Source organism: Trachinotus anak, unplaced genomic scaffold, assembly GCF_046630095.1.
Source record: "Trachinotus anak isolate AG129_WGS33_773 ecotype Australia unplaced genomic scaffold, CSIRO_AGI_Tana_v1 ptg000031l, whole genome shotgun sequence".
Classification (NCBI taxonomy): Eukaryota; Metazoa; Chordata; class Actinopteri; order Carangiformes; family Carangidae; genus Trachinotus; species Trachinotus anak.
Genome location: NW_027273882.1, coordinates 3,741,608 through 3,757,748, shown reverse-complemented (window position 1 = coordinate 3,757,748; position 16,141 = coordinate 3,741,608). Strand labels below are relative to the sequence as shown.

General features: G+C 42.3%; 1 protein-coding gene across 1 annotated transcript in view; it reads right to left on the bottom strand.

Moving 5' to 3' along the window:
* The window catches only part of LOC139612208 (kinesin-like protein KIF3C), a 30,976-nt gene extending 18,077 nt beyond the window's left edge, over positions 1-12,899 (bottom strand). The window contains exon 1 of the mRNA XM_071467531.1: positions 9,896-12,899. Coding sequence (XP_071323632.1) covers positions 9,896-11,305 — 1,410 coding nt within the window. The 5' untranslated portion in view covers positions 11,306-12,899. The remainder of the gene's footprint in view (positions 1-9,895) is intronic.
* Between the last annotated feature and the right edge of the window lie 3,242 nt (positions 12,900-16,141).

Below are 16,141 nucleotides of genomic sequence, written 5' to 3'. Positions count from 1 at the left end.
TATTTCTGTTGCGCAGGGAGCTCGGACAAAGGACGGAGGCAGAAGTTAGGGGCTCTTCAACCAAAAAGCTACAGCAACAAATAAATAAAACCATGTGACCGTAAATTCCTGCTTTTATATCTATGGATATCAATCACACCTGCAGCGATTAAGCTTTTCAAGAGGTTTATGATAATTAATCTCTGCTGGCTGTTAGATCTTTGTTACTGTTATTGCCTTGTATTCTGTCAACCACATTATCCGGTGTCATCTCACAGACTGTTTATAGCTGTGTAATTTTCACAATTTTCTTATCATATGTGTTGGCATGTGGTGACTACTGGAGTTTTCCACTGCCTTAACTAATGAGCAAAACCAAAATAATTATAGCGGAGTAAAAATGACAATATTTCCCTCTGAACTGTAGAGGGATGGAAATGTAAAGTGGCATGGAAAGGAAACAGTCAAGTGAAGTACAAATACCTTAGATAAATATATTTAGTTACTTTCCACTGGTGCAGCTGTGTGTGTGTGAATAGCTGCTCTTACATATTTATATCATTACACGTGGATAATCATTATAATCTCCTATATGTAATATTATCACTCGTCTAACGACATGCTGTATGTTTTGGTTTTTATATTTTCTGAGCTGTAGAGTCCTGGGGACAACAACTAAAAGGAGAAGAAGAAAACACTGAAGCGTTCATAATTACATTACACTTCTCCTGGAGCTTGTGAGTGCGTGTGTGTGCATGAGTGCCAGCCTGCATATTTGTGCGTGGATGTATAATCTGCGCATAAGTGTGCGCTCAAATTCTTCCGGCTGTGACTGATTCATTTCCTGACGGGAAAGTGGAGAGAATGGGAAGCGCTGCATATTGAGCTGGCTCGTCCGCATCAGCCGGCCAATCACGGTGGGGGCCGGGGCCTGCTGGGAGCGAGCGGGCTATAAATACAATGTGACGACAACAGGTCTCATGTGTGCGGCAGAGAGGCAGAGAGACTGGCTGGGGAAGAGGCTGAAACGCAGCAGAAGAGAGGGAGAAGTAAAGAAGGAAAAGACGAGAGAGACAGAATGAAGGGGAAGAGAGAGCAAAGGTCACGTTATAGCCGAGAATCTGTTTCGCATCAGTCCTGGTCGATGCAGGAGCCACTTAAGGAGCAAAAACCTAAAGGCTAAAATCTCATTACCGTTCACTCACTGTCAGTCATCTCCACACACGAGGGAGATCCAGCGAGTGACGTGCAATCAGCAGATCCCAACCCACAGATAAACCTGGGAAACATCCTTTTATCAGAAACCTAATACGCACAGGACTTTTCTTCCTGTTCATGTATTCAAATGAGCTCATACGTCACAGCAAGTGTCTGAGTGCTGTTTTCCTTCAGCTATAACATCAAACCACATTTTCGTTTGTTATTCTCGGCAATTAATTTACTGAATTAATCAAATGTATTGATAAAGGTTTTATCATCCACTGTTTATTATATGTATGTTGATAGGGACATTTCTGAGATTTATTTGTTGACAGAAAGAACAAACCTCACACAGTCGACTGAGCTGTGAAATGATCTTTTTACAAGACAAGAGGGTAATGATCGTGCTCTGACTGAGGCAATTCAGAGTGATTTACGTAATGCATAAATAATTAATGCATGAAGAAGAGTGTGTGTAACAGGTCTATACTAATAATTAAATCTTGGTACATTCCTCTATTTCTTTTTTCATTTGAGTCAGTAAAGGTCTGAATACAGTAAATTCAATATTTCAACATATTGTGTTTTTGGCATTTTTTCAAGTAATTTACTCCATAAAAAAGAAACGACATAAGATTCAGATTAAAATACAGTTTTTGTGAAGCAAATGTTGTTTATCAGCAGAACAGTGCCACAAGTTTAAAGCACTAGTTCAACACTTTGGGGAAATAAATATGTTCAGTCTATTTGGAGAGAGAGAGATGAGAATATTAACAGCATTAATACTGGTAAATATGAAGCTACAGGCAGCAGCCGGTTAGCTTAGCTTAGCATAAAGACTGGAAATAGGGGGAAACAGCTTATGTTAAATCACAACATGTAGGTTTACACTTGTGTTTTTTCAGATAAAACATGTTAACAGGAGAGCTTTAGAGGTGCGGGTGTCGGGTTTTCAGCATTAATGCTAAGCTAAGCTAACTACTTATCTTAACTCATATTGAATAGACAGAAGAAATATAAATATAAAATATAAAATATCAAACTCCTCCTTTAAGATGAAAAGAAGGATGTTTTGGATGTTTGTTTTTAACTAATTTGATGCACTGAAGTCTTTACACAGCTTGTCTAAAAATAGTTGAATTAATTATTCATGTGTTTTGATAATTGCTTTGTATATTTTATGAGCTACAGTGGTTACATTTGCCAAATATTAAATCTCGTCTGCATCCAAAATATCCAAAACTGCCTCCCGTGCCTTGAAAGATAATCAGAAATTTAACATTTTATGTTTATGTGCAGATGTTTCTTTGACTCTGTTTGTTTGTCTCCTTGTACGGGAGACAGAGGAGTGTGTGTATCGTTTAAGAAATGGCTCTGGCTTCTCCACCGATCCCATGACTTAAAGTACACACACACACACACACACACACACACACACACAGACCTCACGTATACACACAAACACACATTGACACACACACACACACACACACACACACAGAGCTGATTCATCAATATTTCAGTGACGCAGCCCTCGATGATGGAGTGCAGTGAGGAGCTCTTTTCTGTTTATCAGCGTCCTGCGCACACACACACACACACACACACACACACACACACCTAAGAAGGCACAACAGTGGCTTTACATACTAAGGACAGTCGGTAAAGTCAACCTGCTGACGCTGCTCCACTGAGAGATGACACACAGGATCCTAGTTTGGTACGACAACAGCTCAGGGGCTGACAAAACGGCTTAGCAGACAGTCAGAAGATCACACACACACACACACACACACACACACATCTGTCTGCCCCGGAGAACATCTACAGCTCCTGTTGCCTGCCCGGAAGGCGTCCTGCATCTTCAAAGACCCGTCTCACCCCACCCATCACTTGTTTGTGCCTCTACCCTCAGGAAGGTGTTACAGGTCCATCAAAGCACACACCACAAGACTGACGGACAGTTTCTACCAAGGCCATCACCACAGTGAACTCTGCACTGAAGCAACAACCGCCAAAGACAACATATCGTATTTTCTTTAATTATTCTCAGTTTCCTTCGCACATGTAGGTGCATGTCTGTGTATGTGTGTATGTGTGTCTTCTCGGATAGTTCTTTTGCTCTATACACCAGTACAATGACAATAAAGAAATCCTATTCTATTCTATTCTATTCTATTCTATTCTATTCTATTCTACACACAGGCCCTCTCTCTGTCCAGGCTCTTTTCCCCTCTAATTAGACAGGAAAGCAGCTATATAAACAGGAAACAGACATTCTATCCATACAGGCCTGCATGTATGTGTGCATCTATGTGTGTGTGTGTGTGTGTGTGTGTGCTATGCTAGCAATTTTTCCTATGAGGCAGTGGGCATTGTTGTTGACCGTGCACTCTGATTGGCTGAACTTCAGCTGGCAGGATGTAGGAAAAGCCTTAATGCACGGTCAATGTCGATTTCCTCTGATAACAAAAGACAGCGAGGATTAGATCATGCATTAATGGGTCTAGAAACTGTAAGCACACACTGTCTTTCCAATGTTGTTTTTCATCGGAAAGGTTCAACCATCATTCTGCCTCGGGCCCACTGGTCCTCCTCTGTTTGCTGTCGGGGCTGACAATGCAACATCTATTTAAGGCTCCTTACAAAAGAAATCAGAAGATCAAAAGCATCAGAGAGAAAACAGCCCAGTGTTTCCCAACACAGACTTTATCTGGGCAGCTTGCCACAGAGGAGTTTTTTATTCTTAGACTCAGTTTATTGAATTCACACACTTGAGATCTGGTTGGCTCTAATATTATTTTCCTACTCCTATTTATTAACCTTCTTCACTTTGCGAGTATTTGTAGCAACATTTCCAAACACTAACGTTTAATTGAAGATGCATGATGTTGACCTATTTACCAGGGCGCAACTAAAATAGTTATTCTGGGAAATACAGAAAATTCCTAAATTAAGTAGTAGACGAGGCACTGTGGGGTAGGATAACAGAAAATGTTCATAAGGTCCATTTAGTAGCTATTCTGGAGCTTTCAGCCCATGGAGTGATCACAAGGTCAAAAATGATCTCTGAACAACAGCTTTTAGGCCAATATGGATGAGAAGCCCTTGAAGTGCTCACAAACTGGAAATCTGAAATCATGTGATGTGACTGAAAGAGCTACAGAAGATCTACAACATGGACGTTGCAGTGAGGTTTTCCCAAAAGAAGATACAACCTTGATGTGAGTATCAGAGTTAACTCTTATTAAAATAAAATCATGATTTAGCTTTTTAAGTCGTCTTTAAAGACACAGAATAAAATAAATGACACGAACAGAAAGGAAAAAGACATCTCTAATGTGAGAGACAGTAAGAAGAAGGAAGGCAGAACAGTTCTGACCCAGAAAAAAGGATCTAAGAATAGTCCACAGGGTCGGACACAGCAGCCTCCTTATGAGAAGCTGCTGCTCAGCATGAAACTCTCAACAGCACTGATACCTGTTTCATAACAGCACAAAGACTGTAAAAAGATGATAAAGTCAGCAGAACAAGAACTGCAGTGTAAAGGGTAATAACAGACAGAAGCTGCTGCTGAAATGTACTGAAGAAGAAGAATTTTTCCTTATCCGGCTCAGCATTGTGATGATCCCGACCATGTGTCTGCCAATCAGAAACGACAACAGGCACGACAGACTGAGACTGGCACAAATACGCCACATCTGTGCAGCCGAGTTGAACAGCTGCTGTCGGCACATCAGAGCCACCACTTCCTGCAGTTTAACAATGTGTTGTACAAAGTGGAGTGTGTCAGCGTGGATAAGTGTTGACAGGACGAGACACTGACTGACTAAAATATACAGCGGAACGTATTCACACAACATGCTGACTTTATCAAAACATTTTTTAAAAAAGCATGAATTATTCCATCCGACAGTTTTTAGGAATAGTTCTGTTAAACATCTGAGTTGCTGAACACAGTGCACGAAGTTTTTCAGCATTTCAAATATTTCTGCAGCTGAGCTCACTGACAACTGTTTCCTTGGTTGGAAAATCACCCACCATTCAGAGCTGCGAGGCAGGATTAAGAACGGAGACTTCATCGTCCTGTGCCAGAGCCAGCAGAATAGATGCCCCCATTAAAAGTAGCTTTTACGAGTAGTTTTACAACAAGTGCAGAATTCATTTCTCACAGATGTCCTGGTGTCTGTACTCAAGATAACACCGCTGTGCAACCACAAGTGGACTGAGAGTTTCTGTAGTTCCAAAAACACAGACAGAGTGAGACATCTTCTCAGCAGCGGTTTGTGTCACATCAATTTCATGTGTCATCATCAATAATTTAAACTTTAAAGCTTTGAATCACGACCTTCAGTATCTGATAGATCATCACACTGGATTTGGTGTCAGCAGATGTTTTATTAAAGGACTCAGATTGGGAAACTTGATTTGGACACACTTACTCAGAGTATAAATTTAAATTAAATGTACATTCAAATAAAACTTCCCTCAGCCCAGATCCACAAACGCCCAATACATCCTCACTGTGTGAATCCATCCCAACTTTTTCACACATCACAGCGAAAGAGAAATGGTGAAGACAAGAACGTGAGAGGCACACGAGGCCAACACGGCGTCTGACATCATATTTTCCCCTGTAAATTGAAGCTGGTGGCACCTGCAGAGGCTAAATAACAGTTGCACCGACATGGCAGCACAGTCCACAGATGGAGCGCTGCACGTTGGAGGCCACTTATCTACCAGCACCCTGCAGAAACACCAGCTGACCCAACACAGCTCCACAAGGCTGGTTCCTGGTTCCTGGTTCCTGACCTACTTACATTTGTTGTGTGCGTTTGTGTGTGTGGCAGAGAAGAGACAGAGGGAAGAGGAGCAGAGACTCAACTGCTTTTCACTCTGATATTATCTATAATTGGTGATTTTTTTGGAGTGAATTTTTTCTCTCTCTCTCTCTCTCTAATTCTGACTTTGGGCCTGGCAACCTGTCTCTCATTGGTCAGGAGAGCAGAGAGAAAAGTGAAAAAACCTTCAGGCAACATTCTGTGATAGGTGGGTTAATATCAGTGTCAGCCAATCAGAGGAAGGCTAGGCTGGGGTCTCCTAAACTGGAAAGGCTGTTTTAGCCAATCTGTAATTTGTTTTAATCATCAAACACCCTAGCTGTTTATTATTTTTGTCCACATTTAAATTACTGTCATCACCTATTAAACTTTATTCATTTATTTTGCTCATTTTTCTTATATCTTTTTTTAGTTTGTTGTGAATCACTAATTTGATGTAAATGCTCATAATATAATATTTTACAAGCCTCAATAAATGAGAACACATTGCATTTTAGACAACAATGGAGCTCTATGGCCCAGAGGAATAAGCTCTATCAGACAGTATTTAGGATCAAATCATTGATGGTTTTGGGATTTTCATGGAATTTGTTGACAATAAGAAAGATATGGAAAATCAACAGATGCATCCTTTAAATTTTAGGATCTTGGACCAAACAATTTAATCTGTTCCTTGCATGACAAATATCGCTTTAAGGTTACTCAGGTTTCCTTTTAAACCACCAGCGGCAAAGCGATGCATCAAAGGCAGGAAATACTTCATCTCCTTAATCATCGTCCTCCTCGAGGGGGAGGACGAGGAGAAGCAGTTCTGCTGATTCTCTGCAGCGACATCACTCAGCAGCCACCTCAGTCGGCATCAAACACCCAGACCCTCTGAGGGTCTCTGTGGTGTGCGATCACAGGAGATTTCATTCGCTCCAGCACAAAACAGCGTCAGCCCCACGGTGCTCTGGAGGACAACGTGACGGGGAGAAATATGAGGAGCCTCCCCCAGAAATGTACATGAAAGCACTCGGTCTGAAGGGCACGGGATCAGGATGTACATCAGCACGGTCTCATGTGACCTCCCCAGACCTCACACCTTCGCTCACAAAGGAAAAGTACCACAACCTATGAAGCAAAAATGAATGTGCGCTGGCATCGCTCCTAAAACGAGGAGGTGGGCGGCACAAGTGCAGCACAAGCGCTCTGTCTTTTTTGCAAACCTGAGAGATTTTAGACCTTTTGTTCCGAGTGTGTGCTGATGAATGCATTTACTAAAAATATAATAAATATGCCACTCTGAAATGTCTCTTTTGCTGAGGCAAATTAATCCATAAATATGTGTGAGAAATAAGCACTGTTGGCCACATAACCTGCAAGTATAAACTAATTTTGTTATGTATTGGTTAGTAATAAAAATCAAGAAAAAGACACCAAATACAAAAACAGAGATGGACATCTAATCCACAAAAAAAGATTTCACATCCAAATGTATTACACTTCTCTTTTTATTCATTTTTTGGTCAAGTTAAGCACATTTTCCTCTTTTTCTGTTATCAATTTGAAATCTTCTGTTTATTTTTGGAGCATTTAGCTTTAAAACTCTTTTTTAACCTGTTTCCAAGTGTTACTCAATCCATCACAATGATTTGGTTGTATTTTGTTGTCTTAGAAAATTTCATTTCACTTCAATTCAAATGTGATTTTGCAGGTATTTGCTATTTTGTCAGTATCAGAAAAAATAATTCTATTTATATCATGATATTGATCTGGACCGTTTTGCCACTGTAGAAAAACAGATCAATTTGTCCACTTTCCATTCAGCCATAAAACATATTGTGCTTTGAGACATGGGGATAACTGTAATATTTTCCAAACTGTAAAAACTGCGTGTTTTATTACACTATTCCTGCTGCTATCGCTCCCTCCACCTACACAGCTGACTGCATCAACTTCACACCTCTGCTCTGGGAGCTGTAAAAGACACTTGAGGTAGGTCGAGGGAAAAGTGAATAAAACCAAAATTTTACAGCATTTTATTGCTCCGAAAATACACAGAACATCACAAATTAATAACAGAAAGCGAGGATGTTTCCTTTAGGTCTAAACCCTTTACTTGCCATTCTACTGTTCCTATAGAAGTTACACTGAAAGTATTTTTTCCCTCCTCACGTTAGTGCCTCGGGCTGCCTGCTGCAGCTCAGTAAGCTGATCCAGTAGCGTCTCGTGTTGGATGGTCCAGGCAGTATTATAGACTGCAGTCATTCTGCACGGGTGACTTATTGACTAGATATGCCCATGAATCAGAGCAAGTAATTGATGCAGGACTGACTCAGTCTTTGATTGCTGGCTGTGGCTGTTGGTATGTTTGGGAAGGGCAAAAGGGGGGAACTGACATTTTAAGCTACAATGACCACAGTTCCTGTCTGGAAATATGAGACACCCACACAGACTGTGGATTGGACAACAGGCACTGGAACCAGTGGCACCACTGGATCAACACAGTGGAGTTGCACAGAGATCAGTTCACTCTCTAAAAGATAAGAAAATAACCCTGATGAATCACTGTGGTATTCAGGGTTACCTCATGTTGGGTGTGGAGGCTTCACGTGGTGACGGTGGAGAGCTGACTGGAGTGAGAGGAAAGCCAGACTCCAGCTGTGGAGCTTGCAGTGCATGTTTAGCACTTTAAACCCTGCAGGCTTCGTATTTTGAACGGAGAGCCTGTGTTACGAACTCAGGTTGTGGAGTTTCTGACAGACTTGAATGGACACTGACTGTCAGCTGACTAATCGATGAACCCACAGGGGTCTAACCTCTTATTTTGTCAAAAGTGTATTTACAGTTCTTTGGTGACATTCATGTGCATTAAAATCTACTTTTAGAGCTTTTCCCGATTTTACCTAATTTTATTGACTACTTTTGCTTTTATTGACAACTTTTTTTGGTGGTGTTATTGAATTTTACTGATCGCCCTCTTGCTGGTTACACTGCCTTTGGTCTTTCTGCACTGATTCTTAAATACTTTAAGACACTTTAATGTTAATTGTATTTCTGATTGCTTCTCGTAGTTGTTGCCTTATATCACCTGTATGTTTTATTTTGCAGTCTTGTGTAAAGTGGTTTAGAAATTTTCAGTATCGGTTGGGCTTTAACACACACACACACACACACACACACACACACACACACACACACACACACACACACACACACACACACTGAGGTGTAATTAGACATGAAGCTCCCAGGGTTACTTTTCATAATGTCACTTAATAACGGATCATCAGATTATCACACATGATAATCCCATGGACCACATGTCCTTAATCTGACTCCTTCAACTGAGGGTTGTGTGTGTGTGTGTGTGTGTGTGAGAGAGAGAGAGAGAGAGAGAGAGAGAGAGAGAGAGCTTGTAGTGTTGTGCAGATTATTAGATGATATGTTGGTAGATTCAAAGAAAGATCTGACATTATATAAGGTACATCATTTTTTCAGCGGCTTCAATATGTGCAAGGTTCTGCACCTTGCGAGTTGAGGTTAACTGATACCTCAAAATTGTTACGTGCACAAGCTCGTACCTTTGACTTTTTATCAAAGAAGCTGATATTTTCTGCCTCAGCTGTTCATCTTTTGTACTGATGATTAAACTGGGAGAGTTTGATGCTGATCCAAGTCACCTACAGTAGAGTTTTACTCCCAACATGCAACTCTGTTACCCAGGTTATTGTTTTTACTCTTGGTTACGACTGTTTGATGTCGTACTCTCTGAATGATCACTCATTCATATTTTGTCCTTTGTGTATTTTTGTGTAGAATGAATTGAAGAGGAAAGAAAGAAAGAAAGAAAGAAAGAAAGAAAGAAGCTGGGCTCAGGTTTAACCTCTCACCTTGTACTTGGCGGTCAGCTGCTCGGTGGCTTCCTGCTCCTTCCTCAGGTCGCCCATCATCCTCTCCTTCTCTCCCAGCAGCCTCTGCTTCTCCTCAGCCAACAGGAATCGATCTTCTCTGATGGCCTCCTTCTCCCTCTCCAACCGCTGCTCCTCCAGCTTCACGTACTCCTCTGCCTCCTTCTCCACCTCCACCTCCTCCTCGCCCTCCGTCTCTTCATCCCCGTCTCTCTCCCAGCCCTCGCCCTCCACCTGCTCCTTCTTCTGTTTGCTCCTCCACTTCCTGTGGCTGAGCTGGGCCCTGAGGCGAGCGATCTCCCTCTGGAACTCCCGTAGTAGAGCGTCCTTGGGATCCTCGTTGACTTTTGGCTGGTTCTGGATGTTCTTGGCTCGGCTAGCGTACCGGAGGGTGGTGAGGGTCTCTTCGTAGTGCTGGGGAGCTGGGCCTAAGGTGGCCACCATGACTGTCTTTGCATTCCCGCCCAAAGAGTCCTGCAACAGCCGGGTCAGCTTGGAGTCCCGGTACGGCACGTGGCCGCTGCGCCCATCTGCAAGTGCTGAGATCACGTTCCCCAGCGCTGACAGGGAAAGGTTGATCTTGGCGGCTTCTTTGAGGCGCTCTCCCTGGACGCCAGTCTTGGCTTGGCGTTCGCTGCCAGCCAAATCCACCAGGTTGAGGCGTCCAACTCGAATGTGTTTCCTCCCATCTGGTCCCGGCTGGCTGCACTCCACCGTGATCAAGAACAAAGCATGGGACCTGGAAGAGTGTTCATTCATGTCCGTCGCCCCAACCGCCCTCGCCTGGTTGCCCACGTTCATCACCTCCTCGATCTCCTTGATGCTCTTGCAAACACATGATGTCAGATCTCGGACGTACACTCCGGTGTCTGGACTCTCTCTGAGCTCCAAGGCTCTGGCATTGGCGTGGTTGGGATCGAGAAGATCCCGAATCTCCTCCCGATAGATCTCGAGGTAGGACGCCCGCACCAGGTACTGCTTATCAGACTGCGAGCGGGAGATGTGAGTGAAGATGTGGTCAAAAGCGTTGGGAATCACACCCCGTTTCTCTGGGTCCATCCATGCGCCCTGCATGGTGTAAGTCTTTCCGGTTCCGGTTTGACCATAAGCAAATATGGTGCCATTGAACCCAGCCAACACTGAGTCTATCAGAGGCCGCACACTCTCGTCGTACAGGTCTCGCTGTTTGGAGTTTGCATCATAAACTGCATCAAATGTGAATGTTTTCTGGGGCTCGCTGGCTGGTGCCCGGGGGTTTCTGAGGATCACCTGTCCAAGCCTCAGATCCATCTGCACAATGCACCCTGCAGGCCCATTGGACTCCTCTTTCCGGTTCAAAGGGCGGCATCGAACTACCACCTTCACTGACTCACTGCTCTTGTTTTTTGACATGACTGCCCTCTGAGTGTTTTAACAAAATGAATTTATATCACTTTCATCGAAACAGGCTGGAAACCTTAATGAAGCCTTTAATCAGCCTGAATATCCTCCCGTCTGCCTGTGGCCAGTGATTTTCAAATCATTAACATCAAATTCAGTATGGCTTCTCGATCATATCGTAAAGGCAAACAGCTACAGTGCCTAACAACAGAGAATCACATGAGCACCGGTACAAATGCTGAGATGCCACTGTTTCTAAAGGCTTGCTGTCTGTAATATTGGCCTGCGAACAGACGGTCAGCAGATCTTACGCGCTGGATCGACGCTCCATTGCAGTCCCGCTACACGTCCAGAGCCACTCGGTGAAAGAAAACCCCACAAAGCCGGTAATGAAAACATTAATTTATGATAATCAGACACTATACTCATGTCGTCTTGATTTTTAACACCCGGTAGATCCGCTACAGACCGACGCCTGCCCGCATCTCCCCGACCCCCGCACACAGATGCTCCGGACTGGATCTGCGGCTCTCGGTCTGTGCGGAGAGACACAGCTCTCCTCCTGTAGGCAACACACACACACACACACACACACACACACACACAGATATACACACATACATGCACACACAGTCATTCAACCACCACACCCCACATCACTGCGGAGTGGAACAAAGGATCATGGGAAATGGAGTTTTTTTTTCTCCCCGAAGAGTTGATTCTTGTCCAAGGCTGCCTTTCATCACAACATTACTGTCATTATAACATCATTATAACTGTCGATGCTCACACAGTGAATTCATTCATATTAACATATCATTTAAAGTCCCTCTTTTCCACTGAAGTAGCTTCAGGTTTGGAAAGAACTGCAGTTCTTGCTTTCATGGTTGCATCATTCAACCTGAATAAAATACTCAAGATGTTTTGTGTATTTTTTTTTCATGCTGACATATTTGCTATCTATATGTTTGCTATATATATTTATGAAAAGATTTTATTTCAATGTCAAAAACTTCCTACTAAAAATGCAGTTAAAGTGGTTTAATGATTCACTAGATTCCTGAGTGCTATTGTTAATTAATATTTGCACAATGTCTGTCATGGCTTCCACCTATAGGAGGAGAGTTATTGAATCTATCGGACACTGCAATCCACATTTGAGACAGATGAATGGTATCCCTCTTCAGCATCAGTGATAAAGTCTGGCTGGTTTCCCATCACTTCTTTAAGAAGTGTTCTCCCAAAGTGGCACAAATTGAGGACGAGGGGTCCAGTGCAAAATTGATGGTTACAAGACTTATTTAACCATCACACTCAGTCAAATGTGGCACAACAGCACCACCTGGTGAAATAACTGTTGAACATATTGTGACCTGCAGCTGTTCAGTGTCACCACAGGAGGTCAGTTGTGTGCCCTGTGGGAGGTGACACTGTGGGTGGTTCTGAGTGATTCCCTATAAAACCACCAAAATTTCCCTATCACTTCTTTCTGTTTTAAATATGTGACATCCTCAGTGTTGTTTAGTGGATTACTGCTGATGGCCAAAAAGGGGAAAGGCTCAGCCACACGGGGAATTCAACACAACACATCATTCTTCTTATGTGGAACAACTGGTGCACACAAACAGCTTCATAACCTTTAATGTGCCACTTCAACAGTGACTAACTAAATGACATTGTGGGCTTGTGCAGTGCTTGTTGAAGTTACATCTAGCAGAAGTGGAAAATTACCCACATGTGTACTGAAAATCCCCGCAGCTCAAAATGTTGTCACCGTTTTACGGTGCAAAGTTTAGTGTGTGGTATCGTACGGTTTCAAAACAGGATGCCAGGAATGTTTACCTATCAAACCAAAAACATCATTGTGAATGATTGGTCTAAAATAAAAAGCTGAGAAGCTGATGAAAAAAGTTATCTGATCTAGAATATCAAGCATTTAACCATATCTCCCATGTTTTCTACAGTTTTCTCCTCCACCATGATCACTTCGCCAAGTTGTTTTTATTTTATTCTATTTTATTTTTTAATTATTAAGGAGTTATTTATTCATATTAGACCTGTGGTGCTTTCTGTTATACACAACAGGTTATAGTTTTACCTGGAAATGGCCACAAATGTCAAATGTATAAAAAGCTAAAGTATAAGCCTAATATATATATATATATATATATATATATATAAACATTTTTCAAATACCTGAGTTTGGGTAAATAACAGTAATATATAATATAACACTGTATGCTGGGTCAGCGTGATGGTTTGACGGGTGGCCCAGTGTTTCTTTACCTTGGGTCTTAAGTAAACTTAGTCCAGTATTGTATAATGCTACTGTCACCCAATCAATGGGGAATTAACTATCAATTAATCAGCAGCTTGTTTTCTTAATTAATCAATTCTTTGTTTGTGCTATAAAATGCCAGAAAATAGTAAGAAAGGGCCTGTAACTATTTTAAAGGTCACAGGTTGTGATCAAATTCCTTTTATTTTGTAGCCACCGACAGTTCAGAACCTCCAGATATTTTGAGAAGGACAGTTCAAGTTAAACTTGTAAACAGTGGTTCACTTTTCAGAGCATTTTAAGGGCTTCAAATCCATCGTGTCTCAACTAAAAGATAGTAGTTTTTATTTATTGATTAATTTGTTTTTAACATGGACCATATAAACTGAAGCTAATGTGAGTCAAGGACAGAGAAATCAGAAAATCCTCCCAGCTGAGAGGCTGGGGGCAGCTTTGCTTGAAAAAGTACCGAAACAACTAACTGATTGATTGACTTCTTGTTTCATCTCTAGAATAGAATGAAATGTGTTTTAACCGTTGAGGACAGCAGCAGTTTTTCCAGGCTGAACACAAGGTTGGGGCTAGGTTGGTGGCCTAGTGATCAACATGCATACCATATACTGTTGTTCAGCTATCCCCCCTCCCTCTCTCCCCTCATTTCCTGTCACCTCTTAACCATCCACTGTTCTTTAAAACATACCACAACAAAATACCTAAAAACAGCCCGATAAAGTCAACTGGTTTGATTGTCAGAGAGATACACATGAAGGCAGACTTATTCCTTTCAATGTGGATAACTATCACTGCCAGAACAGTGTGGAAATTTGAGTGGTAGTTGCAGGCTGTTTGTGAGAGTGGGACGAACCCTGGGGCCCCATGCAGCAAAATTCAGGAATGCACACTGATCTTGGGAAGATTTCAGTGTAAAGACATGATTTATTAGCGTAACAAAGATGCTTCACTGAGGAGGAGGAGGAGGAGGAGGAGGAGGGATATGATTAGATTATTTGCTAAAATAAAAATTATTAATCACACTTCACTTAGCCAATGGCACCTTAAAGTACCATCCAAAGAAAATCTGTGAACTCCATAAACCTGTTGCCCTGTATCATCCTTTTAACCTCTGTACCATCTGTTTTAGGCTATGCATGGGCTGGTTTGTGTTTAGATGTCTGAATCAGACTTTTTTCTCTTTTTGGTCATGCTACTGGAATGGCTATACGAGTGCTGGTCTGTTGTTTGTTGATCCGGGCCATTGCTTTAACCCTGACTGAAATATAACGGACATTCATAGCCCCCGGAGAACGAATGAGTTCTGTCTGCTGTCCCCTGGGATCTGTATGCACACATGTAATGAGAAACAATCTTTATATGGCCTATTTCTGGTATTCCACTCCGTCTATTCATTTGAACAGTTTTCATATATTTAACAAGACATTTAAATATGTTAACTTGGGGTTCAACTTATGTACACGGTAATCAGCTGATCATTCAAGAAAATAACTGTCAGACCTAAGTCTTAAAACTAGATTTTGACAGAGTTCCCAAAACAGACGAGTCTAGAAGGTGGGGGCATGGAGGACCTGACGTAGCTGATATCGACCTTCAAGCTGGTGCAAATTTTTGACATGTTTGTGATTAATCAGATTATGTAGATCCAAATAATATGGAGTAAATCTGGGACTGTTTCAGCCCCTGGAGGTCTAGACTCCTTGGACAGTTGCCCGGTTGGTAATCCAACCTGCACCAAGGTCAAAAATGTTAGTTTTTGTAATACTTTGGTTTATTTATTTTCCTTTACAATGACCAATACAGCACAGAGCTGCCAAGGGTGGCTGCAGACTCCCAAATCTAAGTCTTCATTCTTTTCCTTGTCTCTGGCTCTTTTCTCTCTCTTGTTCTTTATATCTTTCTTTCTTAGTTTGTTTCAAGTCTGTACTTGGCAGCAGAAAGCAGGGCATACTCAGCATTCCTGAGGAGTGTCTAAGAGTTAAACTGCTCTGACAGGCGGAAGAAGGAAAGAGTAACACACACACACACACACACACACACACACACATACACAAAGCCCAAAGCCAGGTCTACAGTAATGATGTGTACATGCATTTACTCTCTCAGTCATGAAGAAACTGTAGAGGATTCATGTCCCCACAGCTCTCAAAGCAGAGGATGTGGGAAACGCCCGTAACAAGCACAGAAGTACTTATATATGACATCACTTTGCCTGACTCACAGCTGGGATAGTCAACGCGTCAAATGCCAGCTTGCCATGAAAAAGCGAAACACACCCCGGCTATATAAGATCCGCATGAAACTGGCCGCCATATTGGCTCGATGGATACATTTCTTACATTGAAGCATATGGAGATTTGAGCCTTAATGTCTGCGCGACATACGCAGTAGCATTTGCCCTTTCTGTCACTCTAAGACACGCCCACTTACCCCTGGATGTTCGCGAACATAACCAATGACATCCGGGCGCCTCTTGGACTGAAAGCAGCATCGACCAATCAGAGCGGTGAGAGTTGACAGAAGGGGCGGAGGAAGGGGCGTGGTCGTGGGCCCAGGGT